General features: G+C 39.2%; 1 protein-coding gene across 2 annotated transcripts in view; it reads right to left on the minus strand.

Moving 5' to 3' along the window:
- Positions 1–17609, minus strand: part of LOC133124012 (plakophilin-4-like) — a 131198-nt gene that overhangs the window by 69472 nt on the left and 44117 nt on the right. For both annotated transcript variants that reach the window (XM_061234811.1, XM_061234812.1), the window contains exon 3: positions 4292–4404. In XM_061234811.1, coding sequence (XP_061090795.1) covers positions 4292–4404 — 113 coding nt within the window. The remainder of the gene's footprint in view (positions 1–4291; positions 4405–17609) is intronic.

Raw genomic sequence — 17609 nt, forward strand, 5'->3', positions numbered from 1 at the left:
GCAAGAAAGGACTGTACAATGTTACATTATATCTCCAGAGGTTGTACATGAGTAGCAACCTGATTATTATTATTTCTTAAAATTACATTTGAACTTTTGATTTTAACCTATTTCAACCCATTTTTTCAGATGGTGCATGCATCTTAGATAGCTGTAGTCAAGGGCGGGCAGTGAGGTTGGAGGAATTTTTTCTGTACATAGCCAGACAAAATATGTCTGTACACTTCCTAATTCATCCTACTGCTGCCATCCTCCATTACAAAGACGAGTGAGCCTGTTCTAGAAACAGCTATACATGCCCAAGCCATGACACTGCCGCCTCCATATTTCACAGACGAGGCAATATGCTTTCTCAATCATTCCTTCCTTTCTCAACATTTTCAGTTTTCCATCACTTTGGTTAAGGTTTATTTTGGTCTCATCTGTCCATAAAACTTTGTTCCAGAACTCTTCTGGCTTGTCTGTTTTGGCTAATTCTAGCCTGGCCTTTCAACGCTTGTTGCTAATGAGAGGTTTGTATCTTGTAGTGTAGCCTCTATAATTCTGCTCTCAAAGTCTTCTGCATGCATTAGCTTGTGATATTTACACCATCTAATGGTTAATGGTTGGCATTTGTATAGCGCCTTTATCCAAAGCGCTGTTCAATTGATGCTTCTCATTCACACACACACACACACTCACACTCACACTCACACTCACACACTCACACACACACACACACACTCACACACACACACACTCACACACACACACACACACTCACACACACACACACACACTCACACACACACACACTCACACACACACACACACACACACACACACACACACACTCACACACTCACACACTCACACACACACACACACTCACACACCGATGGCGATTGGCTGCCATGCAAGGTACCGACCAGCTCGTCAGGAGCATTTGGGGGTTAGGTGTCTTGCTCAGGGACACTTCGACACAGCCCGGGCGGGGGATCGAACCGGCAACCCTCCAACTGCCAGACGACTGCTCTTACTGCCTGAGCCATGTCGCCCCTAGGGACTACTGGTGATGTTGAACATTGTTTAGGCATATTCCTTGACCAACCTGTACAATGTTTATGTCTACCAGTCTACCAGTGGTTTCTTTCTTTTTCCTGACCTTCCAAACTGTTGATATACTCAGCTTCTGTGCAATCCTTCAGCCATAGTTAGTTCTCTGGTCTTCATGATAGTACATGACTGACTCCAAATGCAATCGCCCAAGATGAAAACTAAAAGCAAGACTAGACACTACTGAGCAGCAGCTAACCTGCCTGTTTCCTCATATTCCTCTATTAATCTCAAATCCAAATGCAAAAATAATAAACAAAAAAAAAAACGTTACCATACTTTCAGAAGGCACTGTATGTATAGCCTGCGGAAAACACAAGCGGCTCTGGTCTTACACAAACTGTATTTTCTTACGTTTTAGACTATAAATCTATGTATAGCCATTATAAATCTGACTGGTCATCAACTTCTGTGAGTATCTCAGATATCCTTCATGAGTGTCTCGGTGGTGTAGCCTGTAGAGCTCCATCCACATGCTCATTTGCGAGCCGTGGCACCGGTGGTTCGAATCCGGCCGCCCGACATTTGCCACATACCCATCCCTCTCTCTCTCATTCCCATTATTCCTGCTTCTCTATACTGTACTGTCCAATAAAGCTGAAAAAGCCCTTAAAAATATCTTTAAAAAATTAAGTTATCATTCACTGCACTGGAGCTATTAAAAAACATACATGAAATACTGAAATATGAAAAACACAAGTGAACTATCCTTTAAATATCAGGATATCCTCAGTCAAAAAAAAAAGGAAATTCCAAATCTCCTGATTTCAGTGCTAAAATTACCCAAAATTGTTTTAATTAACTGCAAATTAAGTGAATCATTTTGCAGGCAATGGATAATGAAATAAGAAAGCTGTGGCACGAAAAATGAAAGAAAATGCAATAGTTATAATAAAACTTGATTTATGTTAGGCATGCATTAGTATCAATAAAATACAAAATCACCGCTGCTGTAAGTGGGTCTCAACTCTTTGATAAAATCACTTTTGCTTTCCCTTCTGAGGCTGAAGAAATGACAAAAAGAAACAGAGAATCACACTCAATGAATATCATTTAGCACCTCTGTGAACAAGGGCAGATGCAGCTGAAATAAGCGATAGCGACGTGGACAGAGACACAAAGCGTGGTAAAGTTAAATTCAACAAAAACTAAGACAATCAGAAGATGTTTCCAATTGTTTTTGTCCAGCAGAGAATGAATGGGCCTAGTTCTAACTTACTGTGATATAGTCCCTTTTCAGTTCAGCACATTGAAAACTAGAAAACAATCACTGTCATTTTAGTTTAAAATGAGATATTTTGTCAAAAAAGTATTTTTTACCTACATTTAATGTAATGCACTGCAATGGGGTGATTGTATAACCAGAGGTTTAGGGAGAACGGAACTACAGGTTACAAAATGTGAGGAAACTTGGTAATGCTTTATTTTACAGCCATTAAAGGTACAATAGGTAATTTTGGACTCCTAACAGTCAAGAGAGGAATTGCAACAACAAACAAACTCAAACCAGAACCCTGTTTATCCTTCCCACAGTCTATGAATATAATGCGTAATATAAATCTTTATTATACAGTTCAGTGTTCTCGTGCACTGTTGGAAAGTGTTCTAGTACGAAAATGTTCACCGAGCAAGTGACTTTATGAAATGTAAAGAGATGAAAGGAATGCGTAGCTGCCCAAATTGCACTCCAGACAAGCGATCACTGAAACTCGGTATACTATTGCTTATCTTGTGAGGAAAAAATAGCAGTTTGCTATCAGTAAAAACAAGCAAATTAGCTATGGCTAGTTAGCTTCTCAAATTGACAAATATTCACCTGAGGCATAACCCTACTATCGCTACTATGTTTGTATTGCCTCAGGTGGATATTTGTAAATTCGTCAAACTAACTATAGCTAATTTGCTTGTTACTACTGATAGCAAACTGGTATTGTTTTATAACTAGATATGTAGTCTTCGCTTGGATAACAAGCAATAGTATACAGAGTTTCAGTGATCACTTGTCTGGAGTGCAATTTGGGCAGCTACACACAAACAATCAGACTATAAACACAAGCAGAGTCAACATGTCAGTGAGCCTTTTTCAATGATAGAAAGATCTACAATGGTCTTGTAACAATGTTTTAACACAAAAATCTTACCTATTGTACCTTTAATTATAGTACCAGGTAAATACCAAGTACTTATTCAGAACTATTTTGATTTCAGAGGTAAGTACTATGAAACTTTGTAAAAGGTACTTTTATGGATATGGTACTGACTGACTTTGTTTCATAGTACTCTACACTGAAATCAAAGTACTCAACTAATAATTACACAAGTACTATGCAATTAACGGGCTGTAAAATAGTGTTACCGGAAACTTCTACAGTTCCAGAAACTTCTACAGGCCCCAGATATGGAACGTAATCAAAGGGCACATTTTATTTGATTTATTTTTCATTTTATTATTATTTTATGATGCATTTGAATAAAATACACATTTGAAAAAATTTAAAGAAATAAGCAAACTCTATTCACATCAGGGTCAAATAGCTCAAATAGCTCAAATAGAGCAATAGTGTTGGTTAAATGGATGAAACAAAGGCGGGCAACCTAAGGGAAAAGCCTGCCAATTTCGACTAAATGCTGCCTAACATGCATCTCTGAGGCTGTAGGCAGACAGATTTGTATGAAGTGGAGTCGGTGGAGCGTGAAGAGCTACGCCTCCACACAAGCCAGTGAAGAATCTGAAAAATAAGCAGGGTTGGTATGGCCCCTCAATATACTGTATGTACTACGTCACATCAGACCCCACCGTTTAAACAAACATATTCCCCCTACGTCTGTCCACCATTACACCAGCAATAAAGAGTGTTGTAAAGAAAAAAAAATCTATTTCAAATGAAAGGGCTGCATGGATGCATTGGATTTGAATTCAATCTGTTCCCCCGGGGGAGAAAATACCACCTCCGCCAACTTCATCGCTCTCGAATGACAAAAAAATTATAGCTGTGCGCACCAATTTCTGAGGCCAGCCATTTTAACGCGCAGCAGTACTGACACGCCATGTACTGCCTTTAACACCATTAAAAAATTGAGTCCCTTTATTTCAGATACATTATTACTCCAAACAGCACAACATGACGGTTGCCAGGTGGTGATAAGCATATGGCACAGAGCTGCAGGTGGTGGGTATGATTCTGTGGTTCTATACCTGCCACTGGCAGCACCAGGCGACTCTGACCCAAGCCGGCAGCGTTCCAGCTGGCTGGCCACAATCTGCCGCTCCACCTCCAGCTCTCTCGTCAACCGTTCAAACTGGAGCTCCTGCGGAAAAAGAGGAGGAAAAAATAGAGTCAGAATACAATGATGCGTAAATTGCTAATGATGATTGTGGTGATGAAAAGGAGCGTAATGAGAGCAGCGGGTTTTGGAGCCGAGCTCTGAAGTACTGTATCAATGTCGCTCAATCGTAGTGACATCAGCCAGCCACTTTACTTGTAATTTCACAACTATTTCAGCCTATGGGGCGGCCCGTAGCCTAGGTACGTGACTGGGACCCTGAGGGTTGGTGATTCAAGCCCTGGGGTGTTTCTCAATTCTCAATTCCAACAACAGACACGCACACACAGGCACATGCGCACACACACTCTAATGCGGGCACACACAGACACACACAGACAGACACACACAGACAGGCACACACACACACACACACACACACACACACACACACACACACACAGAGACACACACAAACACACAGACAGGCACACACACACAGACACACATACACACAGACAGACAGACAGACACAGACACAGAGACACACACAAACACACAGACACAGACACAGAGACACACACAAACACACACACACACACACACACACACACACACACACACACAAACACACAGGCACACTCCTTCCCTTCATGCCTCCCCACACAGGGCCAATGCATGACACAGTGGGTAGCACACTCCACTTCTCTAAACATACTGAGATGCGAGGAGCCTCAGTGTGCTGCTGCCTGCCAGTCAGAGATTGCACAGCACGAGGCCCTTCTCTCAGGACTCCTGCGGTTTGAAGCAGGGAGGCCATGCCTCCTCCTGCCTCTTCTCCCCAGTTCTCAGCCCCTTGAGGCAAGGACAGAGCTGCTGCTGGGATAGTAACAGCTCTCCTGGCTGCTGCTCCCCCACCCTGCTACCCCAAGGGTAAAGCCTACCGCAGAGACAGAGTAAATGGAGCGCCAGTTCTGGAGATGTTTAGCTCCACCAGTTCCACAGGAAGCCGTAACACCCAGGCCATCTCTCCTCGATATTTCGAGTTAGGCCAGCCGAGGAGAGGGAGAGGAGATTGGAGTCCTCAACAAAAAAAAAAGGAAAAAAGAAAGCACTACACAGTTTAAACTTTTCATTCCTCTTCTGCCAGCAACTAAACCGAACGGTGGCCAGCACACTTCAGTCCTGCGGGTCACCAACTGCCAAGCCACAGCGTGTGATGTTTCAAGTCTCACTGAACTAGTTTTCTGCTTCAGAAAGAAAGTGTTTATTTTACTTCATGTCACAAATTCCGCTTATTCTCGGTTGGCCTAACCCGTTTTATATTTGTTCAAATACAAAACGGAGAGGAAGGAAAAAACATCTATCCTCAATGAAAAAATGACGACAACGGCAGGAGGCAACATATTTTTCTGGTTAAGTTAAACTTTTCTGTGGTGCTTTCCGTTTCCTTTGCTTTGAAAGGATTCCATCCCTAAAAAGCTTCCAGAACATTCGGTTTTCTGGGCCATTCAGCACAGTATGGATTTTCCAGCACTGAAGGCTTAAACTTCGCAGGCATCTGAAAAACCCATCAGCACGCACAAAAGCCCAGCAGACCAAACACCTTCAACAACATCGGATATTCAGCACAGCAACACTTCTATCAAACACTGCAGCAAAAATGAAGAAATGTCCATATGACCGCGATTACACAAGAGAGTTCACAATAAAATATAATGTGCTGACAGGCCTTTAGCATTATTCAGAAAAACCTGTTCACTAAAGAGCAAAGGCCATATAAACAGACTTCTGACCTTAACATACAGTAAACAAGTTGTCAGTTTGTTTTTGTATGAATTCAAATATGAATATGTAGCAAAAACAAAACCCCAAAAGATTGTGTTATATTGCACTAGGTTATCAAACACTGACATGGCGGTAAACCAGGATTAAGAAGATTAATTACTGGGAAAAACAATGAGAAAGAGTAAGACGGAATACACTGCTGTATTAAATGGCAATAAAAACTAGGACTTTATGACAGCTGTGGCTGATTGCTTTGGTAATCAGACATTGGCATCGTAGAAAACCAGGCCATTAGCACCAGCAGCAAATGATGCGCTTTGCAGGATCTGGAGAGGAAGGCGATTGGAATTACAGACACAGAGGTGCTTTAGCGCACAACAGCAGCCAGACAAATCAAACAAACATCATTTTACATCCGCTAAGCAGGATTGTGGAAATGCAGAGCTTAATTTCCCCATGAAATAAATCTACATACAGCGGATCTCGCACCACAGGATTTAAGTCTCCAAGGAGATGAGTGTGGAGTAGAGTTACTGTACAGATGACCTCTACCCTCTTTGTGACCCGATTGGTTGCAGAGGAAAAAAAAGCTTCTTCTACATCTGCACATGTAGATATCTGTCTTCAGATAAGCATTTGTTATTGCTTTAGTGCTACTGTGTTTCATGAAATGTGGACCATGTGCACTCATTTTTATACAAAGCCCTTTATCCCAAGCCCCAGCCAGTCACACAAAATATGATCATTGAAAAAATGTACACCTTTTCAAGCATATCTCGATCATGCAAATTTTTTTGTTCATAGTGCTTGTTAAGGATCAGCATGAACAAATATTCTCCAAAATAGTATATTCTATGCCCTTTGACGATGGATTTACTTGTATTTGCCTGCCAAATAAAAGGCCACAAGGATACAAAGTTCAAGTTCCTCATTAAAACATATGAAGATGAACCTTACGCACTCACTTGACATTTGAAATGTACCTGACATTTTGATAGATGTATGAAAATAATTAAGAGTGTCTTTCTTTGGCTAAAATGATGTATAAAGTGACTAAATTGTAATTAAGTAATATCACGCGAGAGTGCCGTTATACTGCATATTGTCACGGCTGTCGGTACTTTGACAACATGGCAGCATTGCCCTGACGCTCAAAGTCTTGGGGCAATGTGACCTTCAGAACAATTGTCCCAAGTCAATACCTTTCAGCACCACTCATCGTTAATCTGCCACTATGCACATCCATTAAGAAGGGAGTTTAGGGCAGGTCAGGACCTTTTCCCATACCCAATATGTAGTATGTATATTTAGCTTTGTTCATTTAATTAGCAATACGTTTTAACATTGTGTATAGATTGACTCTTATGTGTACCGTAATGCACATAAGTTGCTCTGGATCATAGTATCTGGAAAATGACTAAATGTAAATAAGACGGACACTATGAGGTAATTTAGTGTAATGAGATGCATCTGTCAATTGTGGAAATGGGTCATTAGTCTTAATAAATGCTCCATCTCGTCAGGAAAACTGCAGCAGTAATTACCATGAAATTGGGCGACACTTTTTCAGCGCAAGCGCATTTTGGTCCTGTCATGGTATCCCTGAATCATGGGACATAGGGGAAGAATGCCAGTCGGTCTGTACCGATCACAGGACATGATCTCACAGGCTACCAAATACTTCTGATGCTGACCATCAAAACAAGGCTCTCAATCCTGTGCACTAAAAAAAAACGCTTCAAGGCCCACGCTCCTGCTGTGTCCGTTTGGCAGTGCTCCGCCTCCAAATCTGCACACCAATAAAGCCAGGTGAGCCTGCACTCAAACACGCACAGCACAGCCACAGCCACAGTTCTCATCTGATTGACAGCTGCCAGGAGACAGCAGGAGAAATGATGCAACAGGATTACATTTGCCGAGCAGATCTAAACATGAGGTGGCCGTCAAATGCTTATTCTGTCATAAGTCATCAGTTGACAAATGGCTTTACGAATGGATTAAATGATTGTGGTAAACGAGGTGAACTGCTGAACTACTTAGAGATGTGGGGAAACAGGAGGCAATGCTTGAGCTCTTCCTGTTAGCCTCCCAAATGCAAAAAAACTCTTAGCACTCATTACACCAGAGATAAATATCCCAGTTCATGCAAATATGACAGCACCATATTACTCTAGAGCAGTGTAGGAGGATTCAACATTCATTTAGCTCACATCAGTTCAGATGTGATACAATTCAGCATAACATGTTCAATTTAATAGGTGTTGCCTATGTTGTTCATAGAATTTATTTATTCTAGATCAGGAAATCCAAAATCCAAATGTTAATCTTTAAATTGAGTCACTGTAAATAACCATTGCAAAATTTAAGGTTCTCCCAAACCAAAAGTTGTTCAGTGGGTTCATCATTCTTTCATTTACTTTTTTTTGTTTTTCCCCAGGAGTGCACTTGATAAAAACATTGGAGTTCTGTGGTTGGAGCAAAAAAAAAAAAAGAAAGAAAAAGTGTCCCAAACGAAAAAACTAGCTACTGTAACTGGCAACCTTCAACGGGTTTAGAAAACGCTAAGTAGCCAAATACTGATTCAAAGTTTTTATTCCACATACAAAACCGTGTCATAGCCAAGTTAAAATTGGTTTTTGGCACGCTTCTTTTTGCCAACATTCCTGCTGCAATATGCCATGGTATATGTTCAAAATATACTTACAATATATTGCCAAATGCATTATTACTATAGGATAGCAGTGTTCAATCTTATCCAAAAAGGGCCAATAAGGGATTCAAGGTGTCTTAGTGCTGATCTACAACAAAAACCAGCATCCACACTGGTCCTTTTTGGATGAGATTGCTATAGGCCATTTACCGCTTGTACAGTATTCCCATTATAAGCCTTGTCATGGGTACACTGCCATCAATGTATAATTCCTGTAACAGATGTACCCTCAACCAATTCTTCCCATTAATAAATATCTCATAATTACATTTGGAGTGCATTTTTGTGTTCTGTGGGTCCAGAGTACAATCAATCGGTCACACTGGACACATTTTACTTTGCAGCGGCAGTAAACTTTTCACTTGCACCAGAGCTGCAGCAGCTGCTTCTGACAAACCGCACTACACATTCATCAACATCATAGGACAAGTAGGCCACATTTCAAAAGATGACGTTTTACCAAGCAGGTTATTTTTTTAACTGACTTTTTGGAGTAGATCGATATAAAATAACCTGCACATTATAAATTAACACTTCATATTAAAGGGATGGTTAACTTCCTATGGATCTTTTATATGAGTTCAGTTTTAGTGTTTCTTATCGATTGGCCTAGACAGTTTTTATGAGTAGGAAAGGATATTTTAGATATTTATAGCAATAGACCTGCTGGTTTACAATGACAGGTAAAGGGTATTCGGGGGTTCCTGGTATAGAGTAAGAAAATACCCTTCATAGAACTCAAAACAAACTTCTACAGCAAGACTATATTTCAAGAGTCTGTATAAATGAGGAGATTATTAATATTTTTATAGTGTTTATTCTCGGTTATATACAAGCTGGTACATCTTTCCCTGAGCACAGACACAACTATGCCATGCACTTTATACTTACAAACAATTGTTTGCACAGTTGATCTTGGGACCTGTAGCTGCTTTGAAATGGCTCCAAGTGACTTTCCGGACTTGTTCAAATCAATGATTTGCTTTTTCAGAGCCGTGCTGAGCTCCTTAAGACTTTCCCATTGTTGTGTTTGTGGCTGAGTCTAATGAGTGTATCAAACGAGCCCTATTTAAATCAGCTCAGCAAAGTCACCAGCTGTAGTCAATCAAATCACTCACAAGAAGTTGAGGACATGCCACAAAGCAAATTTGACACAACTTTCTACCTCATCAAAATTGATCATTGAAGTTGCCGTATATTTTTGACCCAGCAGATGCTCTCATATTTCAAGAAGACCTATACTAAATGTATAAATGCATGAATGTTTTTGGTGATTCATGCATTTATACATTTAGTATAGGTCTTCTTGAAATATGAGAGCATCTGCTGGGTCAAAAATATACGGCAACTTCAATGATCAATTTTGATGAGGTAGAAAGTTGTGTCAAATTTGCTTTGTGGCATGTCCTCAACTTCTTGTGAGTGATTTGATTGACTACAGCTGGTGACTTTGTGCTCCAAACATTCCATCACAACAGTCCCAACAGTCATTGGGAACTCAAGACTGCCATGATATACATGTTCTTTACAAGAATATGTAAACTTTTAAGCACAACTATATATATATATATATATATATATATATATATATAGATATATATATATATATGCATATATACATATATATGTATATGTATATAGATATATATATACATATATACATATATATAGATACTTATACACATATATACAGTACTGTGTAGAAGTCTTAGGCACCTGTATAACATTCTGTACAAATAAGAATCTTTCAAATATAATGAAATGAAATTACATTTTAGTATTTTGGCATGAATATTTTTTGTGACCACACGTTAAAACTGCATCACTTCTCTGAGATATAGAACTGCAGGACAATCAGCAGGGAGGTCGTTAGTCTAGGGTGCCTAAGACTTCTGCACAGTACTGTGTATATACTCACCGAGCACTTTATTATGTATTTATCAGACTTATTTTTTTTAGACCTCTACTAATAGAGTGGATTAGCCTATCCACTAGAATTATGAAGTGTTGTGTGTTCAGAGATGCTCTTCTGCATACCACTGTTGTAATGTGTGGTTATTTGTGTTACTGTCACCTTCCTGTCAGCTTTGACCATTCTCCTCAGCTTTGACCATTCTCCTCCGACATCTCTCATTAACAAGGCGTTTCTGTCATTTATTTTATTTATTTATTTTGCACCATTCTTTGCACCCTGTTTGCCACCAACAATCATTCAACGGTCAAAGTCACTTAGATCACATTTTTCCACCATTCTGATGGTTGATGTGAATATTAACTGAAGCTCCTGACCCGTATCTACATGAGTGTATGCATTGCGCTGCTGCCACACAATTGGCTGATTAGATAATCACATTAATGAGTAGGTGTAATAAAGTTAAAATGTTCATAATAAAGCGCTTGGTAAGTGTATATTATTATTTTTATATATACAGGAGACTTCAGACAAGAGTAACCCAGATAGAATAATCATGTTGGTGGGTAACCCATGATGCACTGAAAAAAAGAAAGAAAAAAAGGTTGATTTAATGGCTGACATTTGAAAAATAAAAGATAACCTCCCCATGCACAAGAAAATATTGTCCCATCTGGAGGGGGTTGATAAGAAACCACTGGCAGAATAAAACTAAGCTTGTGAAACACATGGGTGCAAGTCAAGTCAGAATAGAGCACATTCTTGTCACAAGTGTCAATCATGAGGAAAATGACTGATCTCTGCAATGGTGGGATGAAGGGAGAGAACACTCCTCTTCTATAAAAAACTGAAATGAAAGACGCTGTTCTATCTTTCAACCCCTTAAGTATCACCCCTTTTCTTGACACATGCTTGAAAATTACATACCCAAATTAAAATGGTTACTAGTCCTGAACCCGTTTGACTACAGTCATAACCCTGAAAGGTAACCCTTTGGGGTTTGTTTTCCAACAGTCAGAATTACTCTAAACATTACTAGAAGAAAGTTACAGAAGCTGTTTTTCTCACTGAAAAGATTTTATGTATTTGAGTGGATATAGCTTATTGTGGTGGTGCCTGGCACGGTTAGAAATACAACAGAGCAACCGCCAAAACACTGGACAAATCCCTTTTCAAATTTGATGACAATATCTCCAAAAATGAGCATTCTGCATTGTTTTTTCTAAGCAGTGTCTAGGCAGTTTTCCAAAAAGGACATTTGGAGACTCCGTTTTTAGAATTGCATTATTATGCAGTTTGTTTCGCTGGATGCTTTCCGTGAAAAGGACACTGACATTACCTTATTTTGTGTAGTATATGGATGTCCCAAATGCAGAAATTTTTGGGGTTTCTTGCTCGTTTTGCCACCCACATGTTACAAAATAAGGAACTGTTGTCATTAAAACAATGGTATCGTAAAATAGGTTATACAGATTGAACTGTAAGTTTTAACAGCCGTGGGCCGGTGAGAATAAGGGGTTAAACTTTCTCTTGGAAAAGCCATGTGAATTAAGGCCTTTTAAACCTCAAACTAGTAAGTGTACCTTGGGTATTTTTGGATGTATTTGACATCAGTCTTCCATTATTTGTTTCTCTAGTGCTTTCTTTTACAAGGAAGGTAAGCGATCCATCACAATAATCTTTGTTCCATTATCTCTCTCTAAAAAGCCATATATCCCAGGTTCAGAATCAAAAGTAAGACTTTGGGGATGGGGGGTTGGACTTGATAAAGCTTGTGATTCATTAACACTGACAGAATATACCAATTGAATGTAGCCAATCGAAGTGCATTCACTGTATGAGGAATAAGCAGGAATATGGAACACTTACCTTTCTACCTTTTTAAAATTTACTTGGTAAAATACATCACAATGGAATAAATGTCATACCAAATGAAAGAACGAAATCTCAGGCACATATTTTCATTACATTAATTTCATTCATTACATCTTCACATCCCATTTCAGAACTGAGTTATAGACAGTTAAGTAGAGGGTGTACACTTGTGACAACTTACCCCATTAGTTGGTAAGAGTACATCATGCGAGGTAAGTTGTCACATTGTATTTTTCAACAAATAAGAACACAAGCAAAGTCATTTTTTCGTCATCACAGCAGAACAGTGTGGCATGTGGCAGTTGTAGTCTACTGTATATCTGACCTATCTAACTCTTCAGAGTCAGACTCACTGTTCTGGCCTGACCTTGGGTACAAGCATTTGCTAGTTGGACTGTCTTGTGTAGTCCAGGAATATGATTGCGGTTCTAAACTATATGAATATATAATAACATTAGCACATTTACAATAACATTACAAGAATCATATAATCGACATGCTGATTATAGAATATCACCTTGTTTTTTTGAGCAAATTCTAGGAGTCAATTTAAAATGTGGAAAAGTTGTCAACTTTCCCCAAAGTCACGGAGACAACTTGCTCCAAACTAACAAGTGCTAATTAGGGCTATATCTCAAGGTCAGCTTAACATAGGACTGCAGCTAAAGTATGAAAAGACACTTAATTCTCAAAATATTGAACAATCATTGCATACCTAAAAATAATTAGTGCCTTTTTTTTTTTTTTTTTACTTTTGAAGGTGAAAAATAAGAAAACACCGCAGATTGCTGTGACTTTGCCCACATGTGAACAGGAAGTTGATTCACACGAAATGGCTATTACATTTTTGAGACATTTCCTCTTGTTCTGGAGAATGACTTACCCTGCTCTCCTCTACTTCGACATTAAAATATGCCGAAACACACTACCAGTTCGTTTACAAGCCAGAAGACAACGCAACTTGACAGTGACAGAATTTGATAAAACGATGAACAACAGACCTACATGCCATCTGCTAGAAGACGTCATGCACGGATGCCACCTTGGATCTCTTCTGAGAGGGTTTGGACAAGTAAATAAATCGGTCAGCCCTTTGGAAGGACAGCAACTGAGACTCGAGAGTGTGCAGGAAATATCAATTTAAGATGTAGCACTTTAATTTAGGACAAGTGTGATGACAAAAGAAGTCAGAAAAGCCAGCCACCATAGGGTGAAAATATAAATAAATAGACTACACAACCAAATCACAGCCAAAACACTGCATAAAAAAGTGTAATAAAATCAACTGTTGGAAATTGTGTTAGAAAGCAAAATGGCACTGGTGAGCTCTGCAATAGAACATACCTGGTAGTCCACAGAAGACCACTGCATTGGCTGACCACTTTCAAATATATATATATATATATATATATATATATATATATATATTTGAATGGTCGAATAGATCAAAGGGGCATGTCCAAGAGGACCATCAAGCAAAGCCTACACTAGCACAACCTCAGAGGGCAGCTGCAAGAACAGAACAGCCTGGTTAAATTTAGTTTAAAAGTACATTCAAGTAGAAATGTACTGCAGAATTCAGGAACAAACTCTTATGGATAGAGAAGATCAGTATTAACCTGTACCAAAGTGACGGAAGGAGAAAAGTGTGGAGAAAGAAAGGAACTGCTCATTATCCAAAGCACCACCCCTCATTTTTGAAACCAGGTTGATGTAGTGTTATGGCTTGGGCATGTACTGCTGCCACAGAAACTTATTCACTTCTCTGCAGTGATGATGAGACTGCTGTTGCAGGATTAATTCTGAAGTGTACATAAACACCTCATCTGCTCAGATGCGACCAAGTGCCGCAAAATGTGGTACTTCACCTTGCAGCAGAACAGTAACCCCAAACACACTGCTAAAGCAACAAAGGACTTTTTCAGGGCCAGAAACTAGAATGTTCTTGACTGGCCAATCAATCACCCAACCTGAATACACTTGCTGAAACAAAACTCTCCTGAAACAAACAGGAACTGAAAATGGCTGCAGTAAAAGGAAGATACCCATTATCTTCAGGCAGTCATCGAATGCAGATGATTTGCAACCTAGTACTAAATATGATGATCTTATAAAAAATTGTCCATTTGCCCAATTACATTTGGTACCCTAAAATGGGAAAGACTGTGCATAAAAGGGTTGTAATTCTTACATGGATCACTGGAAATGGGTGTAAATCAACTTAAATCAAAACTCCCAGTCTCTAACCTTTATTCATTGTTTCACTTCAAATCCAATGTGTTGGAGTAGTGTCAAAAACAACAAAAATCGTGTCACTGTCCACTGTGTGTGTGTGTGTGTGTGTGCGCGCGTGTGCGTTTCCCTCCAAAAGAATGGGAACAGTAGCATGATATTTGATATGAGCCAAAAGCACAGACAATCAACTTCCATTTCATGGGATTTACATATGCTTTACCATTTTACAGGAACAGAAAATTATATACTATTGTTATAATTATTATAAAAAATATCAAGTAACACATGCAGAATATCATGACAGAAAATAAAGTACAATGGTTGTTTCTTTTGTTCCAAAGGAAAACTAAACAATACCAGCATGACACATTCATTCACTCTCACCAGTTAAAAGAATTAACTTTTTTTTGTGAATATATTTTCATTAAACTTAAAAAAAACAAAATGACACTTACACAAGGAGGAAATTACATAGAGAGAAAATTTAAATGACACACCTCCCAAAAAAGTATATAATCATTTGCAAGCAAGCATACACATCACAAACATTCGATGACACATTGAGTTACATTCCATTTTTAATAAAGTCTACCACTTTACACCAATTATTCAAAGTTGGCATTGAGGCTCTGTGTAGTCTGGCAGTTTTCATGGATAAGAATGTCAAGATAATAACAGAGCCACACAGACTTCATATCAAGTTTGGCTTCAAACCAGCCTTAGGAATAGTTTTTGGGTTTTTTTGCCGCTGTCAAACCTGCCATAAAGAGACATCTCTGCTGTACATATCAATTAATTTGGGAATCACCACCAAGAAGGAGCATTACTGGACATAAAAGAATGTAACTATTTAAATGGCCAGCCAGCCAATTTTCTTCCAAAAGTAAGCTATAATGGGGCATTCCCATATGCACAAAGTTACCTAATTTCCCGGTGTCACAAATCTTGCAAGTTTTCATTTTGAAGTTTAATCTGACGGGCCCGAAACGGAGTGATATACATTTGTGAAATGTATAACCTGATGTGCAAGATTCTTGGAGATGTAAATACATTAACCCAAATCCTGTCCCATTTAGGCTTCACATCCAAAGAATCGAGTTCCCTATTCCACACCAAGCTACTTACTATAGCAGTATTCAGCTTGTCATAAAGAAAAGACACAAGACCTCTATTCTATAACCTTAGAAATGGTAAGAGACTCGAGCAAAGGATGGATAAAGAGACATTCCAGGGAATGCCATAGGTGTGTAATGCCGAGCGCAGTCGAAGATACATAAAATAGATACATTAAAAATGTCTTTAAGAATAAACATTTTGATGATTTTAAAGGCACCAAGGGAGAATCCTGTAATGCGTCATAAATCTGTAGTACAGGCCACTGACTACTTGTGTGTTCTGTCCTCACTGCCACCGCTCCAGATGAGTCATATTCAGAGCAGGGACTCGCATGTGTGGAAATGGTTGCAGTTAACAGAGGGGAAAAAAGAAACACACCGGAGGGTATATTTTTTTGGCTTGGTGCTTGCCTCCCAACTTTTTTTGTGCGGAAAAACACATTTCATAAAAAACATAAAAAAATGGCAAAACCACTGATGACTAAAGGTAAGTAAAAAGCCAGAAATTTCCATGCCATTTTCTGAGAGCTGAATAAAGGCATTAAAAAGAGACAGTATATCTGCAATCAAAAATAACAACTGGGGGAGCCTGGGCCTAGTGGTTAAGGTACATGACTGGGACTCAGAAGGTTGGTGGTTCAAGCACCAGTGTAGTCACGATAAGATCCACACAACTTTTGGTCCTTTGAGCAAGGCCCTTAACCCCACATTGCTCCAGGGGGAATTTTCCCCTTCTTAGTCTAATCAACTGTAAGTTGCTTTGGATAAAAGGTGCGTCCTGGCTATATCTCCTCCTCCTCCCTACTCTCCAGAAGAGGGGAAGAGAAGGACAGCTGTGTCAGATCACATAATTTAAGCACCTGCTCCCAGCAGTGCTGACAGTGAGGACATCGAGGCAAGATTGGCTCGCTGCAAAGAAGGCGGTGTCTAAGAGGGTGCCCAAGGGGCCTCTGCCACGTTATTGATCCCAGCAGAAACATGTTCACTTAACTAACTTAAGTGCAGCCCGTACTTGAGTTTCTTAGCAATTATCCATTTGCATGCAAAACATCCACAAAGGCCCGTGTCACACATTTATATACCGGCAGAAAATGTTCTTGCCTGAACCATGAAAAACATTCATTGTTCGTATGTTTTGGAGTCCACCTCAATTGATGATAGAAGAATCTTTTAATCAGAAAATGGGGAAGAAATAAAAGCTCTGCGCTGCATACAGTGCCCACCAGAATTATTTCCAAGAAAATGAGCAGAATTAAATTAAGCTTGTTTATCAAATGCATTCTGTCCTCAGAAAAAAATAAAACATTATACATTTTAACTGTGATACCACTGATTAGAAGAAAAACAAATAAAACAAATTAGAAGAAAAACTAATCAAAGGCAATCAAAAGCCTAGAATCAAGCCTTCCTTATACTGTACCTGCACTAAGAAAGCGAATAAATACACCTGACTAAATAGAAACTGAGCTGAGAAGCCACCTTACTTTTGGTCTCCTAAAATATACGAACTATAAGAACATATTGGGTGATCCTACATGGATTACCCAATATGGCAGCAAATCCCCTCAAATAATTAAAGGTGACCGTCATTTCCAATCCAATGTGTTGGACTACA

This window comes from Conger conger, chromosome 3, assembly GCF_963514075.1.
Source record: "Conger conger chromosome 3, fConCon1.1, whole genome shotgun sequence".
In the NCBI taxonomy this organism is placed as follows: Eukaryota; Metazoa; Chordata; class Actinopteri; order Anguilliformes; family Congridae; genus Conger; species Conger conger.